The sequence below is a fragment of the Durio zibethinus genome, chromosome 1, assembly GCF_047325235.1.
Source record: "Durio zibethinus cultivar Kanyao isolate XHJ-2024 chromosome 1, ASM4732523v1, whole genome shotgun sequence".
NCBI classification, from domain to species: domain Eukaryota; kingdom Viridiplantae; phylum Streptophyta; class Magnoliopsida; order Malvales; family Malvaceae; genus Durio; species Durio zibethinus.
The window spans coordinates 33,837,128-33,862,824 of record NC_143162.1 but is presented as its reverse complement, the minus strand read 5'-3'; the positions used below and the strand labels follow the sequence as shown (position 1 = coordinate 33,862,824).

General features: G+C 31.1%; 3 protein-coding genes and 1 long non-coding RNA gene across 5 annotated transcripts; 2 read left to right on the top strand and 2 right to left on the bottom strand.

Annotated features, from left to right (window-relative positions):
* Positions 1 to 802: 802 nt before the first annotated feature.
* LOC111312440 (glucose-6-phosphate isomerase 1, chloroplastic-like) lies at positions 803 to 6,672 on the bottom strand. Its single transcript, XM_089766046.1, has 14 exons — positions 5,946 to 6,672; positions 5,714 to 5,836; positions 5,289 to 5,387; positions 5,085 to 5,168; positions 4,329 to 4,472; positions 4,184 to 4,249; positions 3,758 to 3,826; positions 3,561 to 3,668; positions 2,717 to 2,769; positions 2,482 to 2,620; positions 2,206 to 2,362; positions 1,949 to 2,027; positions 1,192 to 1,258; positions 803 to 1,115 (listed from the first exon to the last, which is right to left on the bottom strand). The coding sequence occupies exons 1-14, from the start codon at positions 6,489 to 6,491 to the stop codon at positions 981 to 983; spliced, it is 1,869 nt and encodes a 622-aa protein (XP_089622172.1). The 5' UTR covers positions 6,492 to 6,672; the 3' UTR covers positions 803 to 980.
* Positions 6,673 to 9,758: 3,086 nt separating this feature from the next.
* On the top strand, positions 9,759 to 11,995 carry LOC111311308 (uncharacterized). Its single transcript, XM_022910682.2, has 5 exons — positions 9,759 to 9,992; positions 10,089 to 10,166; positions 10,238 to 10,316; positions 11,423 to 11,496; positions 11,590 to 11,995. Exons 1-5 carry the CDS (start codon positions 9,894 to 9,896, stop codon positions 11,659 to 11,661), a joined length of 402 nt encoding a protein of 133 aa, XP_022766417.1. The 5' UTR covers positions 9,759 to 9,893; the 3' UTR covers positions 11,662 to 11,995.
* A 1,364-nt stretch (positions 11,996 to 13,359) lies between these two features.
* On the top strand, positions 13,360 to 15,947 carry LOC111312439 (14-3-3-like protein G-BOX factor 14 kappa). 2 transcript variants are annotated; one of them, XR_016345268.1, is made up of 5 exons: positions 13,360 to 13,914; positions 14,103 to 14,225; positions 15,142 to 15,250; positions 15,388 to 15,504; positions 15,645 to 15,864. XR_016345268.1 is itself a non-coding variant. In XM_022912684.2 (4 exons), the coding sequence occupies exons 1-4, from the start codon at positions 13,417 to 13,419 to the stop codon at positions 15,663 to 15,665; spliced, it is 759 nt and encodes a 252-aa protein (XP_022768419.1). In that variant the 5' UTR covers positions 13,360 to 13,416; the 3' UTR covers positions 15,666 to 15,947. The 2 variants fall into 2 exon arrangements, 1 of the variants encoding a protein (XP_022768419.1); XM_022912684.2 differs by lacking the exon at positions 15,142 to 15,250 and having other exon boundaries at positions 15,645 to 15,947.
* Positions 15,948 to 22,784: 6,837 nt separating this feature from the next.
* Positions 22,785 to 24,543, bottom strand: LOC149520559 (uncharacterized). Its single transcript, XR_016345236.1, has 2 exons — positions 24,237 to 24,543; positions 22,785 to 24,140 (listed from the first exon to the last, which is right to left on the bottom strand). It is a non-coding gene; the product is annotated as an uncharacterized LOC149520559 (long non-coding RNA).
* Positions 24,544 to 25,697: the final 1,154 nt, after the last annotated feature.

Sequence of the window (25,697 nt, the reverse complement as noted above, 5' to 3'; positions counted from 1 at the left end):
TGGACGACCTGAAAGGATTTCAAACATGGAAAGTGATGTTTACTTGCATTGGGTTTCATTCGCTGAGCGACCAAGGATAAACAGACAGAAGTTACATTTGGGAAATATTGGCGAGAATTTAAGTGGATTACAAATACAACAAATGGGACAGAAATAATTGCCTTAATGAATTACGTGAAAATTTGAAGGGATAGTCCCGTCAGATGAACGAGAAAATGGTTCACTATGGGTGCCAGCTGATCCGACAGCAAAACAAACACGTAAACAACCAGAGTTTCATCAATGTGAGGTGTACAATCACCATTTTTTATGACTGTATTTCAATTTTCACTCCTTGGGACCCAATCTGAAATTTGAAGCTATCATCCACAACTTCCGAACATAATGGGATGTGAAGATCAACACTCCCATTGGCATCGTCTTGTAAAATTGTGATTGAATAGTGATTTTAAAAACTAATGGTTAAAACAAACCTCCCCTTTTCTTTTTACTCAAATTTGAATTTGAGTTAAAATTTCTCAATGCAGTTGATAGCGATAATTTTGATATCATATCTCAACCACAGTTTTAAAACTCAATAGTGACACTGCCTAGCTGCAACTGCACCTGAAAGGCTGAAACTGGAAGATTTGCAAGCATAGTTTTGGTACTTGGTAGTGTAGATCCTTCAAAGGGCTGCAACGATTCCCGTCTATAAAAGCAAGCTGATGAATGGTTTAAAGGGAAGAGTGAAGACGCTGCACATCACATAAAAGGCACTTCTAGAATCAAATCCTGGACATTTTGCTCTTTATCCTTCAAATGACAAACCAGGAAACAGTGGAAATTTATTTCTAACTCAACATTGATACAAGAGGTAGTACCTGGTTCCCAGAAAAAAAAAAAGAGATATATGGTAAACCCAATTTTTATTGCAGTTTTTTTTTCTCCACCCAAAGCACAAGCATAAAAACTGAAAACATGAAATTCATTGCATTGACTCAAGCATACAATTCATCCACATTACATTCCCCGAGGAAAACCTTTAAGCTATAAGGTGAACCACAACTGCCTTCCGCAATTAGAGCTCTGTCATTGGCAGCCATGTGCTCAATGATTTTGTAAATCATTTCAATCTGCAGCCATAAAACAAAGACGATTAGCATAGCATTTTATTGCGTAAGAAGTATCTTGAACAGTATTTGCGCATACATCTTCAGGAGCATGGCAACGATCAGCCACTTCTTCAAGTGTCAATGGTTCGACAGGTTCTTTACAGCTGAAAAAAGGGAAACAGAAAAGAGTAATCAGCAAAAAATAAAAACAACTCAATAAAACAAAACATGCATGCACATACAAACACCCCTAGCTAAACTTGGCAATTCGTGTCATCGTGTCGTGTAAATATTATATTTGTATCATCTTTTACAAGAAAATCAAAGTATCACAGTTCGTGTCAACACGAAAATATAAAATACAATATTTTTATTTTATTAAACCTATTTATGATTTTTCTAAAATTTTAAGCTGGGTTATCTCCGTGTCATTTATTTTTATCGTTTTCGTATCCTGTCACCATGTCGTATTTCAAATTACCAAGTCTACCCCTAGCCCAATGAAACGATAACAAAACAGAGATGAAAAGGGAAGTGCAATTGAGGTCATCAAGCCTTTCAACCAAAGAGGAAGAAGACGGAGAAAGATAGGCTACAAGGCCAGAAAGTGAGAGACATTATTAGTTGCTGTAATCTACAAAGATTTTCCAGTCAAAACTTACTTCAATTTTACTTATAAAGACATTATAATTCATCCATAAAGGATGCCTAAAGAAAATGACAATAACCTTGGCAAATAACTGTTTTAAGTATGTTGCTTCCCTGAAACATAAATATCTGACATATATAATGACATTAGGTCCTTTCAGATAAATTGCACCACAAATAACTGACCACAAGGATCCGACATCTACCTGGCCTCATTGAGTACTGCTAAAACCCGCTTCTGTAGAGCTAATACTTCACCCGCTGCCTTTTTCCCAGCTTCCACACCTAAGATGAAAATTAAATGCAAAAAATAGAGAAAGAAAGACCAATCAGATTAATTAACCCAACAAAGAACATTTAGATCAAACAGCTAAGTTGCAAGATATGACCCAACCACAGAATATCCTTTTTAGTTCACTTTAAGAATTGAATTTCTTGAATAGCAGATGAAACATATACTTACCAGGTTGATGGTAAGCATTAATGTTGATAAGTGAGGCATAAATTCCAACTGCTCGCTCATAAAGTGCTATGAGAGCCCCAACAGATCTGGGTGTCACCTCTTGGACAGTGACAGTGATGGACTCTCGGTTATTTGCATACAGAGCAGATCTTGTTCCCTGCACAAGCAAGGTTATAAATTGCAAAAAAATAAATAAATAAATAAAATAAAAATCAGCCCTTATCATGTGTATGTTCAGAAAATCCTGCTGTTTTATAAAACAGGCACTTATCAGACCTGTAGCATCCCAAACAGGTAATCACCGCATGTAACACCTGGTTCAAGTTCCCAATCATGACCAGGGGGTCTATCACGTAGCACTTCAATGAATGTCACAAAGAAATTATGCACACCCTCCCTCAGTTGTTGAATATAGCTAAAAATTGATAATGTGGAAAGTTCCATCAGGCCAGGGCATTGCTTACATCAATAAAGATCAAACAAAAATTAGAAAGGCATAAGGAAAACTTACGCATGCTGATCTGTGCTTCCTTTATTCCCGTAAACAGTAATTCCTTGATTTACCTGATGAATTAAGTTGTGTTTATACTAAATCTAAACATGTAAGAAAGCAAGTCAAACATGTTTATTAATAAGTAAATATTTAAGACAAAGCCCGAAATATTAAAATAGAATACAATTGTATCATGCTCCACCCTCAGTTGATGTTTGGATCCGAAGTAACACATGTTGACAAGTTTCAGTGAAGCTGGTTCATTTAATAATCCTTTGATACTAATAAACTGGAAGCTGGATCATTTAATAATGCTTTGATATTAACAAATTGTAGATTATATGCATTGTGGGAGGTCTAGAGCACAGAATTTGCTGAATTAAGCTAATGCCTCCAATAAGGCTCCTCATACTTGAACCTTTCTCCTACTTGGCATTCATGATATGTTAACGAAATAAAAAGTCTCTCGTCTTTCAGCAATATAACCAGTGAGCCAATCACTTAATTGCTAACATTTAACCTCAATATAACCAGCATGTTAAAAAACCTCTGATTATGCCAAAAGCTTCAATGGGCAAGATGTAACAACTACTAATCTATTTAAAACACCAAAGGAATACTCCTAACTTATGAATCATCCATGGAACCATATTTCCTTCTCCCCAAACACAAAATGTCCTCATAACAGCTCATATGCTTTATCCAGTAATGCACCCACCATGTGGAGTGTTGAGAGTGATTGGCTGGAAAGGATCCTACAGTTTAACATTCTGTACAAAGTGGCCACTAGTGAACCAAAAGAAGTCTCCAAGATACATCCTAAAATGAAGTGGCACAAGTTATCTTAAACAGTTGCACATACCCGGTTACCATCAAGGTCAAACTCCTTGCCAAGTGATTCCATAACCAGCTGCTGCAAATACCTACTACATAGTAATAAGCTGTCCTTGTAAGGAAGGACAACCATGTCCTGAAGAAACCCAAGAAGAGAAGCCATTAATTTGAGAATCCAAAATTTTGAGAACATAAGATCTGCAATATAGTTAAAGAATTGAATACCTTAGATCCAATCCCATCAGATACCCAATACCAACATAAAGCAAGCAATCCGGCAGGATTGTTCCTAAGCTGAAGGAAAGGAGGAAAAAAATATGTATGTCAATCAGGAAATCTTATCTGCAATAAAAGGAGGAATACAGGCAAGATACAAAAAAAAAAAAAAAAAAAAAAAAAAGGAAGTCAAATGCAAATAGGATTTCAAATAGAATATGAGGAACAAGTTTTGGCAATGCTTGGAAACTGCCAACCATAAACAAAGTTTCCAAAATGGGCAACATCAAGGGAATGAAGATAAGAACCCAAGGTCACCAAGGTAAAAACTGCAATTATCATTCAACTGTATCCTATTCAATCATTTCAAAGAAGCATCAAAATATGTTAAAGCGTACGTTAAAGCAACCATTAAGACATCAGTCTGAAACTTACCACGGTGCTCCTAGTGGCCTCGTCCATCATGGATGCACCAACAAGCATTTCTCTTATATCAATTCCCTGCAGTAATAATCACTTAGAAAGAACTGTCAAAAGTGAACTGATAATGCATTCAATATTAAATCCATGGACTACTTGCCTGAAGTGCTGCTGGAAGTAGACCAACTGCAGACATTTCAGATGTCCTGCCGCCAACCCAATCAAACATAGGGAATCTGGCTACCCAACCCTCAATCCTCGCTGTGTTGTCCAATAAAGAATTTTCTTGTGTTATGGCAACACCCTGCATAAAAGCATGCGTAAGCAACATATACGAATTGAGAATCAAATTAATGGTGAAATCTGTTTCCAGAGTACAGGAGAACCATGCAAGAATATAAAATACTCATCTAAATGCAATAGTAGATTAAGTACCAAGTGAAGTCTCTATGCAAGGATCATACAGAGTGAACTAAGTATAGTTTCAAATGGGGAGTGTGGTTTAAAAAATCATGCTGCCATCTAATAACTCCATAAAATTCAACAAGCCCACTAAACACAATAAGACCTTTTCTTCTATATAACATTAAGACCAATTAAAAAAAAAAAAAGGATCATAGATGTAGTTGTACGACACTTTCTAGTATGTTGGCAGCACAAATATTGGTTAGTTAAACAACAGAAAAAAAAAATGATAAAAGCCATATGTCTGTATACCTATGTGGTTTTCTGCATTTTGTGAAAGAATACTTCCAAATGCCATGAAAGTATATCTACACCTACCTCTAGTTATGAAGCCTTTTGATATCTTCCAATGACAAAAACCACCTTGAATTAAATACTCAAAAATTTTGAAATCATACTCTGAAGTAGGGGAAAACAAATAAAAGCAGAAACAAGAACCTGAGATCAAAACCTGTTTCGCAAAATCCAGACCAGCTTCACGGAAGGCTTTCTGCACTTCCAACAGACCATTTCTGGTTTCAGGGGTACCTCCACTCTGAGTTGATAAGTTCTTATTAGATATATTCACAACATATGTCATACATAATCTATAAAACAGAGAAGCAAAGAAGAACAAAATATGGTATACAGACATCAAGTATGACTTGATGCAGACCTTTGAAATCACAATTACAAGTGTAGAAGCCAGCTCGGAACCAAGCTGTGCAATCTGATGATCGATTCCAGCAGGATCTGTATTATCAATAAATCTTATCTGCAAATTAAAAGAACAAAATCTTAACAGTTTATTCCAAAAAAACCATTAGTTAAAGACTTTAAATCATTAAGTTAAGAGGCTACCCAAAACTGAAGTTAAAGCATTGCTTTAACAAATAAACACTATTAAGGAGCTCAATTGCTGTGAGCAGACTAAACCCTCGAAGCTCATTTCGAAATTCAAATAAACAAATGTAATACACAAATCAAATCAATAAAACTACTACTTTAATAGAACCTATTAACATAAATTTCGATCAAATTGTTCTTTTAAAAAAGAGAAAGTAAAATCCAAAGAGCATAAAATTATGATTGATCAGATACCTTTAGAGGAGGATTATCAGGAGCCAATGCTTCCGCAACGAACTGTGGGCCCAGAGCAGAACCTCCAATCCCAACTGAGAGTATTTGAGTAAAACGACCCTCTGGAGAAGACGGAGGTTTAATCTGCAGTTTAACAAGTGATTAAACAAATTGATTAGTAAATTAATTCCACCTGAACACGGATGATCAATTAGTTTGTTACAGCGAGTTATAACAGAACCGCCAAACTAACCTTACCGCTGATGACGTCATCAGCGAACTTGCAAACAGCGTCGAGAGCGTTCTCAATCTGCACTCGCAAAAAGGAATTTGGCGCGAGTTTCGCGTTTCTCAACCAATAATGGCCAACCATCCGTCCTTCATCGGGATTGGCGATGGCGCCTTTTTCCAATCCCTCCATAGCTTTAAAAGCGGTTTCAAATCGGGGCTCCATTTCCGAAACAAACTCATCCGAGAACCCGATCCTACTAACATCGAGGTACAACCCGAGTTCCTTGTGCTGGTATAACCAGTCAACGTATCTCCTCCACAGCACTTTAGGATCTTTCTCAAGTCCCCCTTGCTTGGCCTTCTTCAAAACGCCGACGTTGTTCGTTTTGGACAAATCTGCGGATATTTCGCGAGCGACGGAGTAAGTCGCGAGGGGTTTAGAGTTGGAGTTAGAGCGAGTCGAGAATGCGAGTGAGTCATTGCGAAGCAAAGGACTGAGTTTGGCGATTCGGTTATGCTTAGGCTTCAAAGAAGGGGAAGAGGAGCAGAGGCCTGAGAGAGAAGCCATTGAAGAAACAAAGACAAGTGAAAGCGAGTCGATGATGACGATGGGGAAAAAGAAATGGAGAGGGATCTTTGTTTAGGCCAGTGAGGGGTTTTGATAATTTTTGAAGAACTGATGAACTGAAATTGTGCTGGAGTTGAGCTGGGGAGGTTCTTTTCGTCTTTTTCTATTTGGTTCACACGTTGATTGGTTGGTGTTGGATTGTGATCATATTTACAGGGATGCCCTTGGAATATTCCTTTCCTTGTTTTGACCTATGTATTTGGAATGTGGATGGACCATTGTAAGTTGAGAAAGCTTGTTTTTGGACATTGGAGAATCCGTCGCATTTTGGATTTGGGTGGACAAAATTTTTTTTTAAGACGTTAAAAAAGATTCGCACAGTTTTGCGGGTAAGAATTTTTAACATGTCCGTTTAGAGTGATAAAGTTAATTTTGATAAAAGTATAAATAAAAATTATTATTATTTTAATTATAATTAAAAATTTAATAAAAAATTTATATAAAATAAAATTCATTAAAATTATTATTTAAATTTAATTACATCTCACTAAAAATACAAGTACATCCAAACACACCTACTTAATTTCAGTCGGTGTTCTAAATGGTTGGCCACTTCTGTATGGAGTATAATTAGCATTTCTATTTGTTTTTTTTTTTCTTGGGCAAAATATATTAATTTCGTATTCTTTCTTTTACATTTTTTTTAACTTTCACTAATTACAAATAATTATAAAATTATATCTCATTTTTATAAAAAGATGAATAAAAATTTTACTTAACATTTAATTTTAAGTGACATACCAAATAACTTTTATATTATAAATTCAATACTTAAATTTTTTACTTAATTGATTCAATTTATCAAATATCAAAGCCTTTTGTGAAAGCAAAAATGTTGAAGGACTTGTCGACATGTATATGGCTAAAAAAAATTTCCATATATTTTTTAATAAATATACTTTTATTTATTTAATACATTTTTATTAATTAAAAAATTAGTTATCTTGACTGAATTAATTATATTTATTTCTTTATAAATATCCAATATTGGCCAACATACTCTGAAATTAAAACAAAAAATAACGGTTGATAAAATCTTACGAACAAACAAACGAAACCATAAAAAGATCAATCAAACAATAATCCTAATACAATATTCTTTAGTTATTCATTAACAAAGAATGAATAAATAAATAATTAAGGACGAACTTTCATTAGTTTGGATATTTGTGACAATGATGTCGAAGTAAGTTTTGCTTAATTTTTTTTTTCTTTCAAAGTAGCAATGCTCATAAAGGGACTATGATTCAATAAAAGTTCTTGCCAATTCTAAACCTATAATAAACTGCTATCGACCAAATTTGGATGTTGAGCCATGCATTGACTTTTCCTCGAGAAAATAAGATGGTTGGCACTTACTATGCATCTTTTATAAAGATCAAGGTTTCGTTTGATTTCAACTGTACCTTCAATGAGTTGTCGTCGCTAATAAAATTTATGTTCATTGATGTGTAATATTCGTTTGGATGTCAAAACTACAGTACGTTTATCTGTTTTTTTTTTTTTTTTTTTCACAGAAAGATTTAGTTCAAATTGTAAAAACACATAGGACTTTTTTTTTTCCTTTTTCATCATTCATTTTATATTACAAAAACAAAAATATTATTATACTTTAAGTTTTTTATTTTTATTTAAAATTATAAAATTAATTTATTAATTTATTATAATAAATAAGATTTATTTATTATATAATAAATTAATAAATTAAATAAAATTCTAATTACTTTTATCAATACTAAATAATTTAAAATATTTGTTAATATAATTTTTATTCTAATATATTTAATATTTATTTTTTCTTTTCACTTTCCTGTCATAGTTATTTTTATATCCAATGACATATCTCAGAATTAATTTTAATCTCACTATTACAATATTCAATCTCATTATTATAATAATTAATTTTATTTTTATTATAATTTTTAATATTACTGAAATCAACTTTAATGCCCATCAAAATTAACCATAAAATAGCTTTATATTATGCTTATTGGTCTTATTAATGCCTTATGCATTAACAATTTAAGCCTATAACTCATTTAAATGTACGTGTTATTTAATTTTCTAATTATTCAATTTTTTATTTAAAATTTTTTATCAATTAATTTTTAATATGAGTTTATCAAATACATTTAAAATTTTAAACTGTTAAAAATTTAATATAAGTAACTTATATTATAAATAAAATCAAATGCCATGGAATATTTTATATATAATCTTAATAAAACTCATATAATTTAAGTTTGAGTTCTATCATAACTTTATTAAAAGTCATTATAACAATGGATTGTTTTGTATATCTAAGTATTTTGAAATAAATATTTTCGATTTTTGTTTTTAATATTTGAAGTTGATATATTAAATTTATATAGATCATATTTTGTTTTTTTTTTTTATTTTGTCAATCAACCATCTACAATATCAAATAGCTAAAGACAATTATATATATATATATATATATATATATATATTAAGTTAAGAGGCAATATCTTTTGGGTTAATCGAGGTTTGAAATAAGTTTTGACATGTGCGGGGTTCTTTTGTGAATAAATGGTTTTAATTATTTGGTATTCACTTGATGCATAAAATATTGACTAGATGATTAAAATATAATAAATTTATTTTACTAATTTTCATAATTTTTAATTATTTATATATTTATTTGTGGTTTATAATTCTTAATTATTTAGATATTTATTTGTGGTTTCTTGCTAATTTCATTATAACAATGTAAAACATTGCTTTGCATAGTAGTTAGATGAACTAATGATTAAATTATAAAGTAAAATTTTATTATAAAATTTATTTTTTTGAAATTTATACTTTCATAATTTGAGTGGTATAAATTAAAGTTTGATGACTCAAATAAAAATTAAGCATAAATTCAGTGACCAATAATGTAATTTATTTATTTTATCACATGAGCAAATGACACTCGGATAAAATAATTCAATACATCAAGTGAATTAAATTTGTATAGCTTCACTCAGTCAATTATGTAATAAAAAAAAGTTTTTATTTAAGTAAATAAAAAAAATTTGATCATCGTTCGAACCAAATAAAATATTTTATCTTTAATTGAAAATAAACTCAAATTAAAATGAGCATTTAATTCTTTTTTTTTCAAAAATTGTAAAAATTAAAAAATCAGGATGGTTTTCTTGTCATTTTCTGCTTTACGCGAAACGCCGAGAATCCACAGACAAGACCCCTACCCTCCGCCATAGACAAACTTAGTTATCTCCCTACAAAAAAAGAAAAAAAAAACTCCTAAAAGCAATCGCACAGCGCCACCGAGAACCGCCGGTTTCTTGCATATCACTGCGGCCCCCGACGGCAACGATGTGGGTAGAATGGGACTGTCCTCATCAAGAACCCCAACAGTCGGACCAAGATTCTCACCTTAATTTCGACTTCCTTTCTCTTCTTTCCAAACCCAAGGTATACTCAATTCCTAGAGATTATATGTTTGCTCACTCTTTAAAAATAAGAAAATTCAAAATCTGTATATTTATGGAATTGGTTGTGTAAATGCAGGATTATTATAAGATATTGGAAGTGGATTACGATGCTACGGAGGATGCTATTCGCTCCAATTATATCCGTCTCGCGCTGGTTCGTTTTTGTTTTTTTTCTTTTTACAATTTTCCTTTTTTTAACCGAACAATATGATCTGGTTTTTGCAGAAATGGCACCCAGATAAGCAAAAGGAGGATGGAAATAGCGCCACTTCCAGATTTCAAGAGATAAACGAGGCTTACCAAGGTAACTATCTTTCTCTTTTGGGTATGTGTGTTTGCTTGCTTTTTCAGTGAAGTTTAGCATCTGGGTATTCTCTCAGTTTCAATTTTCCTTCTGGGTTTTGCGTTTTGGTTTGGCAATTACGCCGTTGACTGTTTTTCATTGAACTTTGTGTGTGAGGGAAACCATTTAATATACTATTCACATCTGCATATTATTTTTTGCTTGAAAGATTCTGTCGTCATATGCCTCTGATAGTTGATATGTTCATCATGTGGACTGTTTAAGTTTACTATTAGCAACATTAGTATGAGTGTAATTGAGGTAAATTGAAAATAATACTTATTCAAAAATGGAAAAGGGATGAAGATGATAAGCAACATTAGCATGAGAGCAAAGACGTGTTTGGATCATTACAGGATAACTGCAAATTTTGCTGTATTATGTCTAGCTAATTTTGGTATGCTTTTGATTGATCTTCACTTTTCAGTTAAGGGTTTTATGGCCTCACCTTCCTGTTGATTTGTTTTGCGGAGAATTATGGTGTTTGCTCATATGTCTATGATGCACATTGCGTATTCATGAACTACAATTTTAAATTAGGCTGTTATTTTTGGACTTGACTGCAATTGTTTTCATGATTTTTGCCCTTAGCTTCAGGTAACCTTTTTCTTTATTTTTGTGCATTTCAACAAGGTTGCACAACTTCTTTCATACCAGATGTGATGTGTGTTGGTGCAATGTGCAATTTATGACTGTTCTTTACAGAATATGTTCTTATTTGGTATGATGATGGGATGTTTAAAGTTGTCACACTGTTGGTGCCATGCAATGCTATTGCTTCATGAGTAGTAGATATCTGCTTATATGAAGGTCCTAAAGGACTATAGGGAGGCGTTAATATTGGACAAGGTTGAGATAGCGACTAGTAAATTCCTCTGATCATGTATTGTTTTTAGCATGAATAGGTGAACTGAGCTTCTGTGATCAATGATAGATGAAAACCTGAAGCTATAGTTTAACTGCTAACATTTGGTTGCTAAAACAACAAAGATGGGGCAAAGATTACTGTAATGTATGTCAAAATGAATTCAAAACTAACCATTTGGTGTTTTGGCTTCATTTAACAGTTCTCAGTGATCCAGACAAAAGGATAGAATATGATAAGAAGGGGATGTTGCATGTGTATGACTATGACATAATTGTAAGAATTTCTTCTATTGTACTTGGAAGTATGTTTATTTACCTTTATCTTTTTGGATGGATTATATTTTAAGTTTTAATTCACTGGCTGCAGGATTACCTTAACCGTTACAAAGGCCTTATATTGACATGTAATGGTCTAGGGATTAGGCAATCAATTTGGTAAGCCTGAGCGGGAGGAACTGTGGTCCCTTCTTTTGTATATTTGTTATGATGCTCGAACTGAGAGGCCCAGGTTTGTTGATATTGCAAACAGTGCAGTCAGGGATGAGGCCAAGCCTGAATGTGTTACATGTTATATATTGGTTGTGTAACATCTTATGCTTGTCCATCTTATGAGGGTATGACCAATTGTCCAATGCTTGCTTGTTAATTTAGTAGGGTTGTAGTCATTGGTAACTTGTTAGCTCGGAGCAATTTTTATGGTACCAAACTACCAATCTACTGTTACTAGGCACTAGCTAGTTAATAGAATGGAAAGTGCCCTTTTTCTCTGTCAATTGTCTTAGTAACTTTGTTAGTGCAAGTATTAATGTTAAGCCTATTAGGTAGTAGTAGCTTAAACTTACCCAATCCAAATTAAGAGTAACTTGTTATCTTAAACCAAATCCATGTAAAAATGACGTTAAAATATGAGGGGTTCTATCACTCTTCTAGAATCAGGCACTTGGGATCACTTCCCTCTTCCTATCAATGGCACTGACAATGCTTTCATTTGCAGCAACATTGCTGTTGATTATTCATCTAAATTCTAAATGGTCGATGGACTATAACTCTAATTTACATAGTTGTATTCCTTCTGGTCGACGTCTTTGCTCTCTTGCAGTTCCCTGAGAATATTGCCCTTACAAGCATCTTGAAATTCTCTTCAGGATTATCAAGAAAGTTTTTCCCTTGAATTTTGCCTCTCTCCTTTAGAATCATGGCACTGCGAATTATGTACTCCAAAGGTTGTCCTAGCTAGTATTGTATTATTGTGATGCTTTGGTACCGAGACAAGATAAAAGAGTAAATCAACTGTGTTTTCAATATTTGTAATAATTCTATTTAATGAGAACATATGTTTTGTTATTGATGATCGGTCCAGGCATGACTACAGATGGATAGACAGATATATAGCCATATGGGTGATAATTGCTTATGGAAATTGATAACTAAAGGTGAAGTATAAGATCTGCTAATGGAAATTTTCGGTAGTAGCTAATTCTAGCACCTTTTCTGATTAAGTATAATAAACCCAAAGCCTTAAAAAAAAAAAAAAAAAAAAAAAAAACCCACGTACCTCAATAACCAATTTATATGTGGATATGCTTTGAGTCAAGATTTGGGCATTGTCACACCGCAAATGAGTCTGCAGCCTTCCCACATTGATCCAAATGATCCATTGAGAGCATTTTATTTTTAAGTCCATATCTGTAGGGCTGCTGCATAACCCACTGGCCTTTAGAAGATAAACTGATTTGTTTTCCAGTTGTTAGTTGTTACTACTTTTTCCGACACTGAAAGCCGCCAAAAGATATACAATTTAAAAAAACTGGGGCCACCTGGTGGGGATCGAAAAATCGAGAAAAGACGATGCTTTCCTGCTGGCCTTTGAATCGCAAAGCATATAGCAAACGTTTCAATTCACTTCATAGGGCTTCATAAAACGCACCGTTCCAAGATGGCATCTGTCCCAATCCTATTCCCCAAGCCCACCTTTCTTGACCCAAAATAATTCTGTAATCTTTTTCATTTTTGTTTGCTCAAACAAAATTAAAAGCCCAAGCAACGAAAAATAATAATTGTCCTGATAATTACCACTTTACCCTCGTCACCCTTATCACCCCTTCTTAAGAAAATCTCCGTCAATCTTCAGTGATTCAGTGGCCGAAAAAAAATCTTCTCTTTCTATACCTCGAAAGCCCACCAATTTAGGCAAATGGCTACGAAGGTCCCTGACAACCTAAGCCGCGACCAATACGTTTACTTAGCCAAGCTAGCCGAACAAGCCGAACGCTACGAGGAGATGGTTCAGTTCATGCAAAAGCTCGTCCTCGGCTCAACTCCAGCCGCTGAACTAACCGTTGAGGAACGAAACCTTCTTTCCGTAGCCTATAAAAACGTGATCGGTTCTCTACGCGCCGCGTGGAGAATCGTTTCCTCCATCGAGCAGAAAGAAGATGGTCGGAAGAACGAGGAACATGTCGTGCTCGTTAAGGAGTATAGATCGAAGATCGAAGCTGAGTTATCTGATGTTTGTGATAGTATCTTGACTTTGTTGGAATCGAATCTGATTCCGTCAGCGACGGCGAGTGAGTCGAAGGTTTTCTATTTGAAGATGAAAGGTGATTATCATCGGTATTTAGCGGAGTTTAAGGTTGGTGATGAGAGGAAAGCTGCTGCCGAAGACACTATGTTGGCTTACAAAGCCGCACAGGTAACTTTTTTCTTATAAGAGATCTGAGATTTTTTAACTTGAAGCCAAGCTTTGACTAAATAGTTGAATTTTAGACTAGAATTTTGGATTTTGACTTGGGATTATAATTTTAAGGTTAGGGTTTAGACCTTGATAATTTTGTACTTGTTGAAGTTGAAACTTCGGATTTTGTGTTCAATTGAATGAAGGATATTGCGCTGGCGGATCTAGCACCAACGCACCCGATCAGGCTGGGACTGGCGCTGAATTTTTCTGTGTTCTACTATGAGATTCTCAATCAGTCTGATAAGGCTTGTAGCATGGCTAAACAGGTGCCTTTTATTTTCATCTCATGATATTATCATGGATTATTATCTTACACTATACATCGCCGGCCATGTATCCATTTAATTCAACCAACGTAAACTTAATAATTCAATTTGATGGAATTAAATTACCCAATGCAGTTACATGTGAACGTGTTTGTTTTAAGCACTACATCACATTTGACCTTGTTCGGCTGCTGCACATAGAGATGATAAATGAAAAGAATTTTATTTCAATCCATGTTCTTGTTTGTTTGTTTTGTTTGTAAGAGTATATGATGGCTTATTTAATCTGATTAGCTTTGTAAAGCTTCGTTGTCTGAAGTTGGAAAGTTTTTTCTTCTTCTTTTCCCCTTCTGCTGGGCTGTTAAATTCATTGTTTACTATGTCAAATGTGCTTTATTCTATGGTTTGTATCCTTGATTTTGTGCCTTAAAGTCTAGTAGGTCTAGGTGGTTGCTTTGACTTATTATGTTGGTGTAGATGACTTTTTCAGGAGCCGATTAGATTAGAGTTTGAATCAGTTTTAGTTTGAACTTTGAACCAGCCTTAGTTAAATTGACAAATAATTTTCTTTTCTATTATTACGAATGTAAAGCTCTGTCTGCATATGTGCTTGATAATATTACCTTAAACTCCTAATTTTGAAGTTTGCGAAATCAGGATTGCCTAGAAACTAGCGACAGCCCTGTTATTAGCTATAGTTAATATAAGTATTGATGCAGATCTGCTAAACTAAAACCAATGAGCAAATACTAGATTTCTGCTACATTTATTGAGGTATGAAATGGTGAAAGTGAATGTCTTCATTATTGCAAAATCATCAACAAATACATTATTTCAAAAATTACAATAGATGCATGTTAGGAGGAATTGTTGAGATTTTTTCCCTATGATCTCCCTTGTTTGCTTTGATGAGTAGAAAATAAAGGGAATGCGGCCAACCTCTAAAATTGCTGCAACTTCTAATGTCAGTAACTTGTTTGGAGATCTTCTTACTTGGATGCTTTATATAAATGCTAACATTTTTGGTAAGTTGACTTAGATTTTTGAAACATTCTTTTCTATTTATTTATACGATTTGATATTGTTTCGTAGTCGGTGGTTAGAGTAAGAATAGATCATAAATTAATGCCAGATATTCATTAATGTCTTTTTTTCTTTAAAGGCATTTGAAGAAGCCATTGCTGAGCTTGACACGCTGGGAGAAGAGTCATACAAGGACAGTACTCTCATTATGCAACTCCTAAGGGATAACCTTACTCTTTGGACTTCAGATGTGCAGGTTATTGCCTCTCTCTCTCACACACACATGCACACGCGTGTGCACACACACACACACACACAAAAGACCAAGTTAATGGGGATTTTGACACATCCAAATTGGCTAGTGCCTAACTCTAGGGGGTGTTGGTTGTCATGCAGGACCAGTTAGATGAGCCGTAGAAGGTGTTGTAACCCGTATTGGTCCTATTCTTCTTCTGGTGGAGGTGGGCTTTGAATGTCATGTGTTAATGCTGATTAAAGTGTGTAATTTAAAAATGAGAAGCAACCCATGGCATGATGTTGCTATACTCCCCGACTAAACTTGTTTTCGGAATTTGGAAAGGTGGCATTTGGCAACTAGTTAGTTATCTTTACTGCACAGTAGTAGTTCATACTTCTTACTTGTGGTTTACTGCATCACTTATTTTTTCAAGATGGCAAAGAGAATTGGATATTATAATATTTTGGTAGAAATTTGCATTAAACAGTGGGATAAAAGGGACTTTCGTCGTTTGACAGGGGGGGAGGGAAAGGGATTAAAAACAGAAAGAATAGTAGAATTAAAATACAAAGAAGAAACCCTGAGGAGCCTTTATTGAAACCAATTTGCTGGGTATTTGTAACTTATTTATCTCGGCCATATGCAGGCTTCAAAAGCTATCAAGGTTTTCCTCTTTTGTTGCCAGTTACGTGTATGATCCCCTTTGTTTGGTGTTCTTCCAAAGATTAATTACCGTCACCCCTTTCCAAACTTATCGAGAATTAAGATAAATGCCGAAACTTTTTCAATGAGGCCTAACCGAACATCTGATCTCAGGTTTATGATTATGGCTTCCTCGAATCAATAGACGGTAAAGATACCTAGTTGAAAAGTATGATACAAAGTATGGTATGTCAACAATATAGTTTATCCTAAAATAATGGCCAGTTGGCCACCTATCTACCGTTACACCAAATTGCTGGCTAGCCTCCCACCTAAACCTAAGTATCGGAAACACAGAACGTAGAATATTACGACCTTCACCCAACGAGCACCATTGCCATACAAGTACAGTCAAGAAAGCAATCTTGAAAGTAAGGGATCAAATACGTATGTTGTTGAACATGAGCTGTATTTATCAAAGCAAATTCTTCCATGTCTTGCTTTCAAAGTCACCTACTCTAAAACTTTGCTTCCGATCAATACTAGATTTAGATTTGCTCCCTATAAAGTTACTAATTTAGATTTAAATCAAGATTCTAAATAGTGATTAATAAATATTAATAAAAAATTAAAATTATTAGAAGTTAACAAAAATCAATCAAATGACTTTAGACTTTTTTATTATAATAATGTTATTCTTATGCTTGATGATGCTAAACATCATGTAATCAACCAACAACGTTTTTTAAAGCAGAAAAATTAAATTTTAAATCTTATAAAATATTTTAAGTATAAAATGAAAAAAAAAACTATTGTTTCCAAAAAACGGAATGATTATTTAAATATGATAGAAGAACTATATGAAACACATAAATTTTTTTTTTAATTTTATTATTATTATATGTTTAATTATAATATTACCAATGAAAGTAGCTCAGATGAAGAAGATAAAAGAAATAATTTTGACAATTAATCTAGTAGTAAAAAATGAAATTAGTAGTATAAAATCATCATTTTCTGAAGAAGTAGATAAAAATATCAATACTAAATCTACACCTATGGATCTCGATCAACAAAAAGTTGATAAAGAAAAACGAAAAGTATAATAAATTTTTAATTAAGAAATTGATGATAAAAATAGGTTTGAAAATAGAACATAAGATAATATTTATAAAAATGAAATTAAACAAACAAGAACTTCTTTCGAAACTGTTACAGAACCTATATCACAATCCAATTTTATAGAATTTTTAAACAAAAGAACTGTAACTCAATGAGAAATGTATTTAGATCTTTCAAAAATCTCCATAAATGACTATGACAAAACCATAAAAGATTAGGTATAATCTATTACTATTGTAGTAAACAACTACAAAGACACTTGGTTTTAAGAAAATTTTTTAAATTATTTTTATGAAACATTTTAAAGAAATGTTTTGCAATTTTTGCCCAAATAAGAAAATTCAGAAGTAGAAAGAGCTCAAAAAGAAACTTTTCTAAATCAAATTACTACTATACCAGATTTGTTAAAAAACCTTACAAATCTACTAAAAAATAAATTTTATGGAAAAATGAAACCAATTGATCAAAACAATGAAGCTAGTTATGTATTAACCAAGATAAAATTATGTGATATAAGATATTTAGAATGATTTTCTAAAAAATATATTCATGAATACAAAAAATTAGATGAATCACATTATAAATTTTGGAAAGAACAATATTTTCATAAATTACCATCACCTTGGGATGAACTCTATAATCAACAATATCTCAAATATTTGAAATTTCACAATCCTACAGTAGAAAATAAACATTATTCAGATTCTATAGAAAATAGAATTTATTTTGCTTCTAAACAAATTATAAAACATTACCTTAAAACAAAGGCTAGTAAGCAAGTTACAAGTAGATTAAGCGATAAATAATGCACAAAAATATTAGAAAATAAATGAGAATTTAGATGTAAATCTCAACCTAAAACCTATTCCAAGAAATACAAAGAAGATATAAACTGGTCAAATCGAAGCAAAAAAAAGCATAAATTTGACAAAAGAAAAAATTTGTTGGAAAGAAAAACCTCTAAAAAGAAATCTAGATGTAAATGTTTCATTTGTAATGAAAAGGTCATATAGCCAACTCAATGTCCAAATAAAATAAAAAGTGCAAAAAAAAGTTATTAAAACTTTTGAAGAATGAGATTTAAAAATTTGCTTTTGAGAAGAAATTATTTATAAATTAATTTTTGAAACAGATTATGATTCAGATGATGATGATAAATATATTTACATGCTCAATTCTAGTAATAATTCTATATCAAAAGTTAATAATCAACTTAGTTTTGAAACGAAAGATATACCTACTGAAGAACAACAAATGACTAAATTAAGTGATATTTTATGACAATATGTTACAATTTCAAATGAGCTATTAAAAAAACTACAATCATTAAAGAAAGAAGAAATATATAAACTATCTATCTTTTTAAAATTCAAACCATGGACACAAAGACATATAGAAAAATTTAGCAAAAATACCATAACTATTGATTCTAATTAAGGATCTATAGATGTTCTTTTATTCACTAAAGAAAAAATCAAGAGAATTAAATAAAAATATCCTAAAGTTAGATATATACATTTAGAAACAATTATGATAATTATAAAAGTTTTATTCAAAATTGGTAATGATATACAATAATAGTAGTGTTAATAGACAAAAATTTTGAAAATCATATTAAAATACTAATATGAGGAATACAATTAAATCTAGTGTCAGGAGTGTTCGATTTAAAGTAAAATCAAACTATTTTATTTCAATTAATGATCCGTTAATAGAATATTGTCTTAGACTTAGAATAATGACAAAAAAGTCAAAATTTGAAAATGTGGCTCATGATTTGTTTATAAATTGGATAGCTATTTATGAATTTACTAATCATACTTTTACATATAGTAAAAAAATATAGGCTAATATTATAGAAATATTTGAACCCAGACCTTTTGATTCATAAATCAAACAAAGATTAATAAATCTTAGTGATCTGTCAATACCTATTGGATGGTTGTTATAAGGTATTACAGAAACTGTTCTTTCTGATAGAAAAATGAAACCTATAAAGTTTTTGCACCAATAAATAGCATGTATTTTAAAAATCATGGAGAAAGTAATTCTAGTAACAATCTAGTTCTACTACCACCCTATTCTATATTTTTATTCTCAAATAGAAATAATGAAGATATTGAAAGTATTGTCAGTGAACAATTATTTATTTCATATAAGCAATTTTTTCTATCTTAACATCAATCTATAGGTACGAAAAATATAAAATTTTTTTTTCAGGAGATACAAGTAGTCAAAATCAAGTTAATTCAGTTTACAACTAAGTAAACTCAGTTTTAAATTCAATTTTTTCTAGAAATACTATAAGAGATGATATTTGAAGTTTGGCTATAATCAACTAATATAAATTTGGTAATGATGAAGTAATTACATTTTCAAAAAATCAACCAAAAAAGTATTACAATTATGTAGAAGTAGAATTTAGATTTAAACAATACAAATCATACTCTTTAAATGTTTTAATAGATACAAAAGTAATTATAAGTAGTTGTAAAAGTAATGCTTTACCATTAGAAAAATAAAAGCCAGTAAAACACCTTATAGTAGTAATAGGAATTGATGAAAAATAAATTATAATAGGATATAAAGCAAAAAATGTTTCTACTTATTTTATAAATAAAAAATTCATAATCCAAAAAATTTTATGTTTTCTTTTTATGCATGGTGATATGTTATTAAAAAATAATTTTATATACAATTATTTACCTTTCTGTTTGAATATTAATAATGTTGTATTTACTATAGATAAATAACCTATAAAGATACCAATAGTAAAAAATTAGAAACATATGTGACTCTAATTTTTGACCTAAAATCAAGCAAATTGAAATTATGTCAATTAGTAAAACACGTTGGTAATATAAAATCTTAAAAAGAAAATTTTAGTAAGGAACCATTAAAATTATGGTCTACAAGTATTAAATTCTGTAGCTTAAAAATTATTGATTTAAAGAAAATAATTAGAGTAAAACCAATTATCTATGCTAAACAAGATATAGATAAATTTGATATATAAATTAATAAACTTTTACTAAAAGGACTTATAAAGTTCACTACTAGTCCATATTTAAGCTTAACATTTATGATAAAAAATCATACTGACCAAAAAAGAGGAAAAGCTAGAATGATAATCAACTATAAACGGCTTAACCAAAATTTAATATTTGATGGTTACTTTATTCCTAGAAAATATGTGTTAATAAATTTAGCAAAAAATGCTAAATATTTTAATAAATTTGATTGTAAATCAGGATTTTGACAAATAATGCTAACTGAAGGGTCAAAACCTTTGACAACTTTTAATGCACTAAAAAGTCATTATTAGTAGAAAGTCATGCTCTTTGAACTTTGTAATGCTCTACAAATCTTCCAAAGATGGAAGGACACAATATTTAAAAAATATAAAGATTTTTGTGTTGTATATATTGATGATATATTTATATTTTCTGAAACATTAATTGAGCATCAAAGACACCTACATTTAATAGCTAAAGAATTTATAAAATATGGTATAATATTAAGCCCTAAAAAGATAGTGCTTAAAAAAACTATATAGAATTCTTAGGCTTAAATTTATCTTCAGAATATCTTATTTTATAATATCATATTATAGTAAAAATCAAAGAATTTTCAAAACAACTTCAAAGTTTTCTATGTCATCTTAAATTATGGAAGACGATTCATTAAAAATATATTTAAAAAAGAGAAAGTTTTACAACAAAAATTAAAAAAAGACATACATTTTTCCTAGACAAAAGACGATTATGATATTATTAAACAAATAAAATCATATCTTAAATTTATATCTAAAATATATCTTTCTAAATCACGAGAATTATTTATTTTTAAAACAGATGCCTCATACTAACATTGGGGATGTGCCATTAAACTAGTTATTTTAATATACACATAAGAAAAATATTCATCATTTTTAACAAAATAATTTTTTTTTATTTAATAAAGGCAGGAAAAAGCCTTATTACATGAAAAGATAAATTTGGAAAGTAATTATTCCTACAAAACCCATTTCAATACTAATTGTATCATAAGACTCATGATCTAATCAGAATTTAATTTTAGAAAATACTCTTGAAATTCCATGATTTTCTAAATAAATAAAAAAAAAATATTCTTGAAAATTTTCATGAAGTAGGTAATCTACTTAATCTCTTATTGAATAGTTAATTCTATTAAAAAGTTCATTGGATAAGACTTTATTAGCCTTTTCATATAAAAGGTTTTTTCAAATTTTTAAAAGATAAGAAGAAATTTTTTTTTTCTTTTATAAGAAAATCATAAATATTTAAGATATTATTTATTTCTTCAAAGGAGTAACTTTTTTCATCAAGTTTAAAAATTTGTAGTTCCTCCCAATCTTTTAAAGTTAAGCTTTTTAAAACAAAATTTTGAAAAGTTTAGAATTTATTAACTTGTTTAGTTAATCCTTTTGCAAGCTTTTTTTCTAAAAGTTGATTACTATCTTGAAGTTGGGCTTTCTAAACTTCATATATGAGATTATATAACTCAGAAGGTAATCTTAAATTATAAAAATCTTTAATTTTTGAAAAATTTTATTGTGATTTCAACAAATTTTTTGTTTTTTGAAAAATTTCAAATGACATCGGAGTCTATCAATTTAGATCATGAGAAAATTAAGATAACCTATAAAGTTCCATTACTTGTTATGATGGAATTCTTGGTATTTTTATGTATGGTTGTGGATAAAAAAAAAATCCTAGATTAGGATATGGAAATAATGGTTGTGTAAGGGACAAATCTTAATCCTTGGTTAGGATTAATATTTTTAAGAGAAAAATCTTGTTTGGATTGCCTTTTTTTTTATAGTAATCCATTCACCAATTTGTTGTAAAAAATTTTTACCTCAATCTATTAGGTCTGCTTAAAAAATCAACAATAACATTATTGAATCTTTTAATAAATTCAATATAAAAATTATATTGATATAAAAAGTTATACCATCTAATCCTTCTAATATTAATTTTTATTTTTTTATTTTTTAAAAAATCTTTAACTAGTCAATTATCAATTCTAATGACAAAATTTTCATATGTTAGATAAATATGAAATCTAATTATGATAATTTTTTTTATAGCAAATAACTCTTTTTCAAATATAATATATTTTAATTTATTTGGTTTATATTTTTTTGAATTACAACTATAAATTAATTTTTGATTATATACCTTTGATTTAAATATACATCCCCAATATTGGTACGAAGCATTTGTTTTAAGAATAAATAATTCTCTTGATTTAAGAAAATATACTTTAAGTATAAATTTAAGATATGATTTTATTTGTTTAATAATATCAAAATCGTCTTTTGTCCAGAAAAAAAATATATCTTTTTTTAGTTTTTCTCGTAAAACTTTCTCTTTTTTAGAGAAAATTTTAATAAATTGTCTTCCGTAATTAAGAAGACCTAGAAAACTTTTAAATTGTTTTTTATCTTCTAGTTGTTATGTTATGGAAATTATAAAAGGGAACTGTTCATAATCAAGACAAGGCAATCCTTTTGGAAGCTCTGACTGAGCATGTCAAGACATAACCTTATTACTTTGTTATTGCTTGTATAAAACGCATACAAACTTAGATGAAAAAAGACCATCAGAAACGTCTAGACTGGCTGCCTAAGCCAAAGCTCTGAAAAGTTAAAGGATTTTCTCTTCTAGATTCTCGAAATATTTCTCAATTTGTCAGGAAAACTAAAGCCTTATTGTTTTACTACCATTAATCCAACAAAAGCAAGTATCCATAAGAAAGAACACCTTTCTCTCTCATCGATACACTGATTCAAGACCTGCATTCACGAAACATCCATGATTCATGAGAAATCAATATAAATCAGATATAAAGAAACTGTCCCTCATGAAATTACCCAAAAAAAAAAAATCAAAACGTACGTGTATTGAGAGAGAGAGAGAGAGAGAGCAACTGGATTCAATTTGGGGGATTTTATGAAACAGAACGTAATCACACAACAAAAGAGTTATTATTCCAAAGCAAGACATTCAAGCTACAGGGTACTTAATTTCCAGTTTGCCACAATGAAACCGAATGAACCAAAGATATCTACAAGATGGTTTGAGGCAGACATTGAGCTCATAAAAAGAATATTAACCGGCGGCTCCATGACTTCAATATTTACTTTTAAACATGCAAGCTTAAATTGGCAAATTATACTCTAAAATATATCATGTACAATGAACTATAGACTTAACCTGGTACCATATTTACACATGCAGCAAGTTTCTCTTTGACAATGCTTTCAGCCAACTTCCTACCTGCGTATATATCATGCATTACTTTATAAAGGTACTTTCAAGTTTCAACTACATTAAACGTTCACTACATTGAAATGGATCATCCAGCAAAGTAAAAGAAGCAAAAAGGACAAAATAAAAGCTAACAGATTTCTATAATGCCATAGGTGGAATGATACAAGTGAATCAACAAATTTAATACAGCATTATACCCTTCTGTTTTGAAACAGCATTTTCTGAAGTCTATACTAATACTTTTCAATACTGAAAAGCAAGCCCCGCAATAGGATTATATTTATAGAGGAGGGAAAAAAAAACATAAGAAAGCTTGAAAAAGATTAATCTTTATCAATTTGCTTCATATTCCCAAATGCTGAAATTGCTAAAAATGATTTCTTTCCCCAAACCCAGATTCCATTTGACCACAGAATTCACGTTACACAAGTACTCTTTTCAGCACCAAAAAGAAAAGAAGGGAACAAAGAAAACCTGCTTCCCTGTTAGGAACAGTAGCACAAACGACGATGCTTGGAACAGTGTTGCGATTCCCTTCCATTTTTACAGCGTGGACGGTCTTATTTGCTGTTTGGGGTACTAAACTTCGATCTAAAACAAGAATCCCAACAGAGATTAGAGCTAAATTAACAGAAAATCAGCATTAAATATTTGAATTGTCAAGTGGAGGGGGTACTGAGTAATTACCAACTTAAGGGAGGAACAAAGGGGAGAGACTGAGCGCAAGCCGCTTTGAGTCTGAGATAAGAGGAAGAAGAGAGAGTTGGGAAGAAATTGGAAAATCCCAAACTAAGGACCAAAAACTCACCGAATAGTGGCAAATGGCGTCGTGTTATGGTGGATAAAACAAGCGATGAAGCTTTACAGTAGAGATTGGAAGCCATTTTGGGTTTGGGTCTATCTTTATAATTGTTGCCAAAAGGTTCGTTACCGGGAGTTCAGAGTTTACTTAGATTCGATACTGACTCCACCTGACTGTAAAGGCAATTTTGGAATATATATATATATATATATATATATATATTCAGTATGATAATGTTTTTATAGATAAATTATTTAATTTTTTAAATCAAAATAAAATATTTTATTTAATAATTTAAAATAATTAATTAATTATATATATTTAAAATGACTTTAATAAGCGATAATCGATGATACTTAAATCTAAAACTTTTTCATTCTGCTTTATCGATTGAGCGATTCACTAGGTAGTATTTTAGAATATATATTTTTCTCATGTTACTTGTACTTCTCTAATTTTACCTCGTGTAAACCAACAAAATGATTGGAGAGGTTGGGTTTCTTGGCCCATTGAAAAGGCCTAAGTTTCTTTTTTCTTCTTTTCTAGTTTTGCTAGTCGACTTAGCCATTGGATTAACCTTTCCTCTTTTGCGTTGGCTCCTTTCACTGCCCTTTTGATTTTCAAACCCAAAGCTTTGCAGTTCTAACTTTTCAACTGACCCATGAGGACCAATCCAATTATGAATTAGACCTTGAAATCCATTTTTCACCAATGTCAGGTGAGAGGGATTCTTACCGGACCGTATTGTTCATAGAAGATCATTTTCACTTTAGCAATTCACCTTCATTTATTGGTAATCTAGTAATCTAATTTCCAAATGGAATCAAAGCCAGGTTTATCCGATATTTCTTTTTTTTCTCCTTATTAAAAAGCATTTCTGACATATATTACGAACCAATCGGACATGGTAATAAAAAGGTTTGTTTGATTTATGCAAAACTCTTTCCTTGTTCATTATGAGACAAAGCTTCAGAACTTTTTAGTTTTTGGTTTCTTTCTGCTCTGTAAAGAGCATTATTACAAAACTTATGTACTCAACTTAGGCAACTTAATCGGCCATTGGGCAACTTAACAATGATTTTTGTTTGGGAATCTCATTATTGAAGCATATTACTATATTTATACATATATATAAGCATTGAACTAGCATTTAGTACCGGCTAGTATTACTATTTATAAAAAAGCAAGATATCATACTTGATATTAGAAAATAATTTGACTGACAATACGCTACTAATACCAACGTATTAGTCATTTATTTTTGCTAAAGCTTTTCCAGGAAAGAATATTGGACCCATCTGGTGGATGTTCTTCTAAGATGATTATAACTTTTGAAAGCAATAGGA

Bases quoted from the DNA above. Each gene is read 5' to 3' on its own strand.
- LOC111312440 (XM_089766046.1), bottom strand. From the start codon at position 6,491: ATGGCTTCTCTCTCAGGCCTCTGCTCCTCTTCCCCTTCTTTGAAGCCT. The intron at 3,827-4,183 runs GTAAGTTTCAGA...CCTTTCCTTCAG, and splicing joins AGGCCACTAGGAGCACCGTG to CTTAGGAACAATCCTGCCGG. The intron at 2,621-2,716 runs GTAAGTTTTCCT...ATCAATTTTTAG, and splicing joins GGAAGCACAGATCAGCATGC to CTATATTCAACAACTGAGGG.
- LOC111311308 (XM_022910682.2), top strand. From the start codon at position 9,894: ATGTGGGTAGAATGGGACTGTCCTCATCAAGAACCCCAACAGTCGGAC. The intron at 10,167-10,237 runs GTTCGTTTTTGT...TGGTTTTTGCAG, and splicing joins ATTATATCCGTCTCGCGCTG to AAATGGCACCCAGATAAGCA. The intron at 11,497-11,589 runs GTAAGAATTTCT...CACTGGCTGCAG, and splicing joins TGTATGACTATGACATAATT to GATTACCTTAACCGTTACAA.
- LOC111312439 (XM_022912684.2), top strand. From the start codon at position 13,417: ATGGCTACGAAGGTCCCTGACAACCTAAGCCGCGACCAATACGTTTAC. The intron at 14,226-15,387 runs GTGCCTTTTATT...TTTTCTTTAAAG, and splicing joins CTTGTAGCATGGCTAAACAG to GCATTTGAAGAAGCCATTGC. The intron at 15,505-15,644 runs GTTATTGCCTCT...GTTGTCATGCAG, and splicing joins TTTGGACTTCAGATGTGCAG to GACCAGTTAGATGAGCCGTA.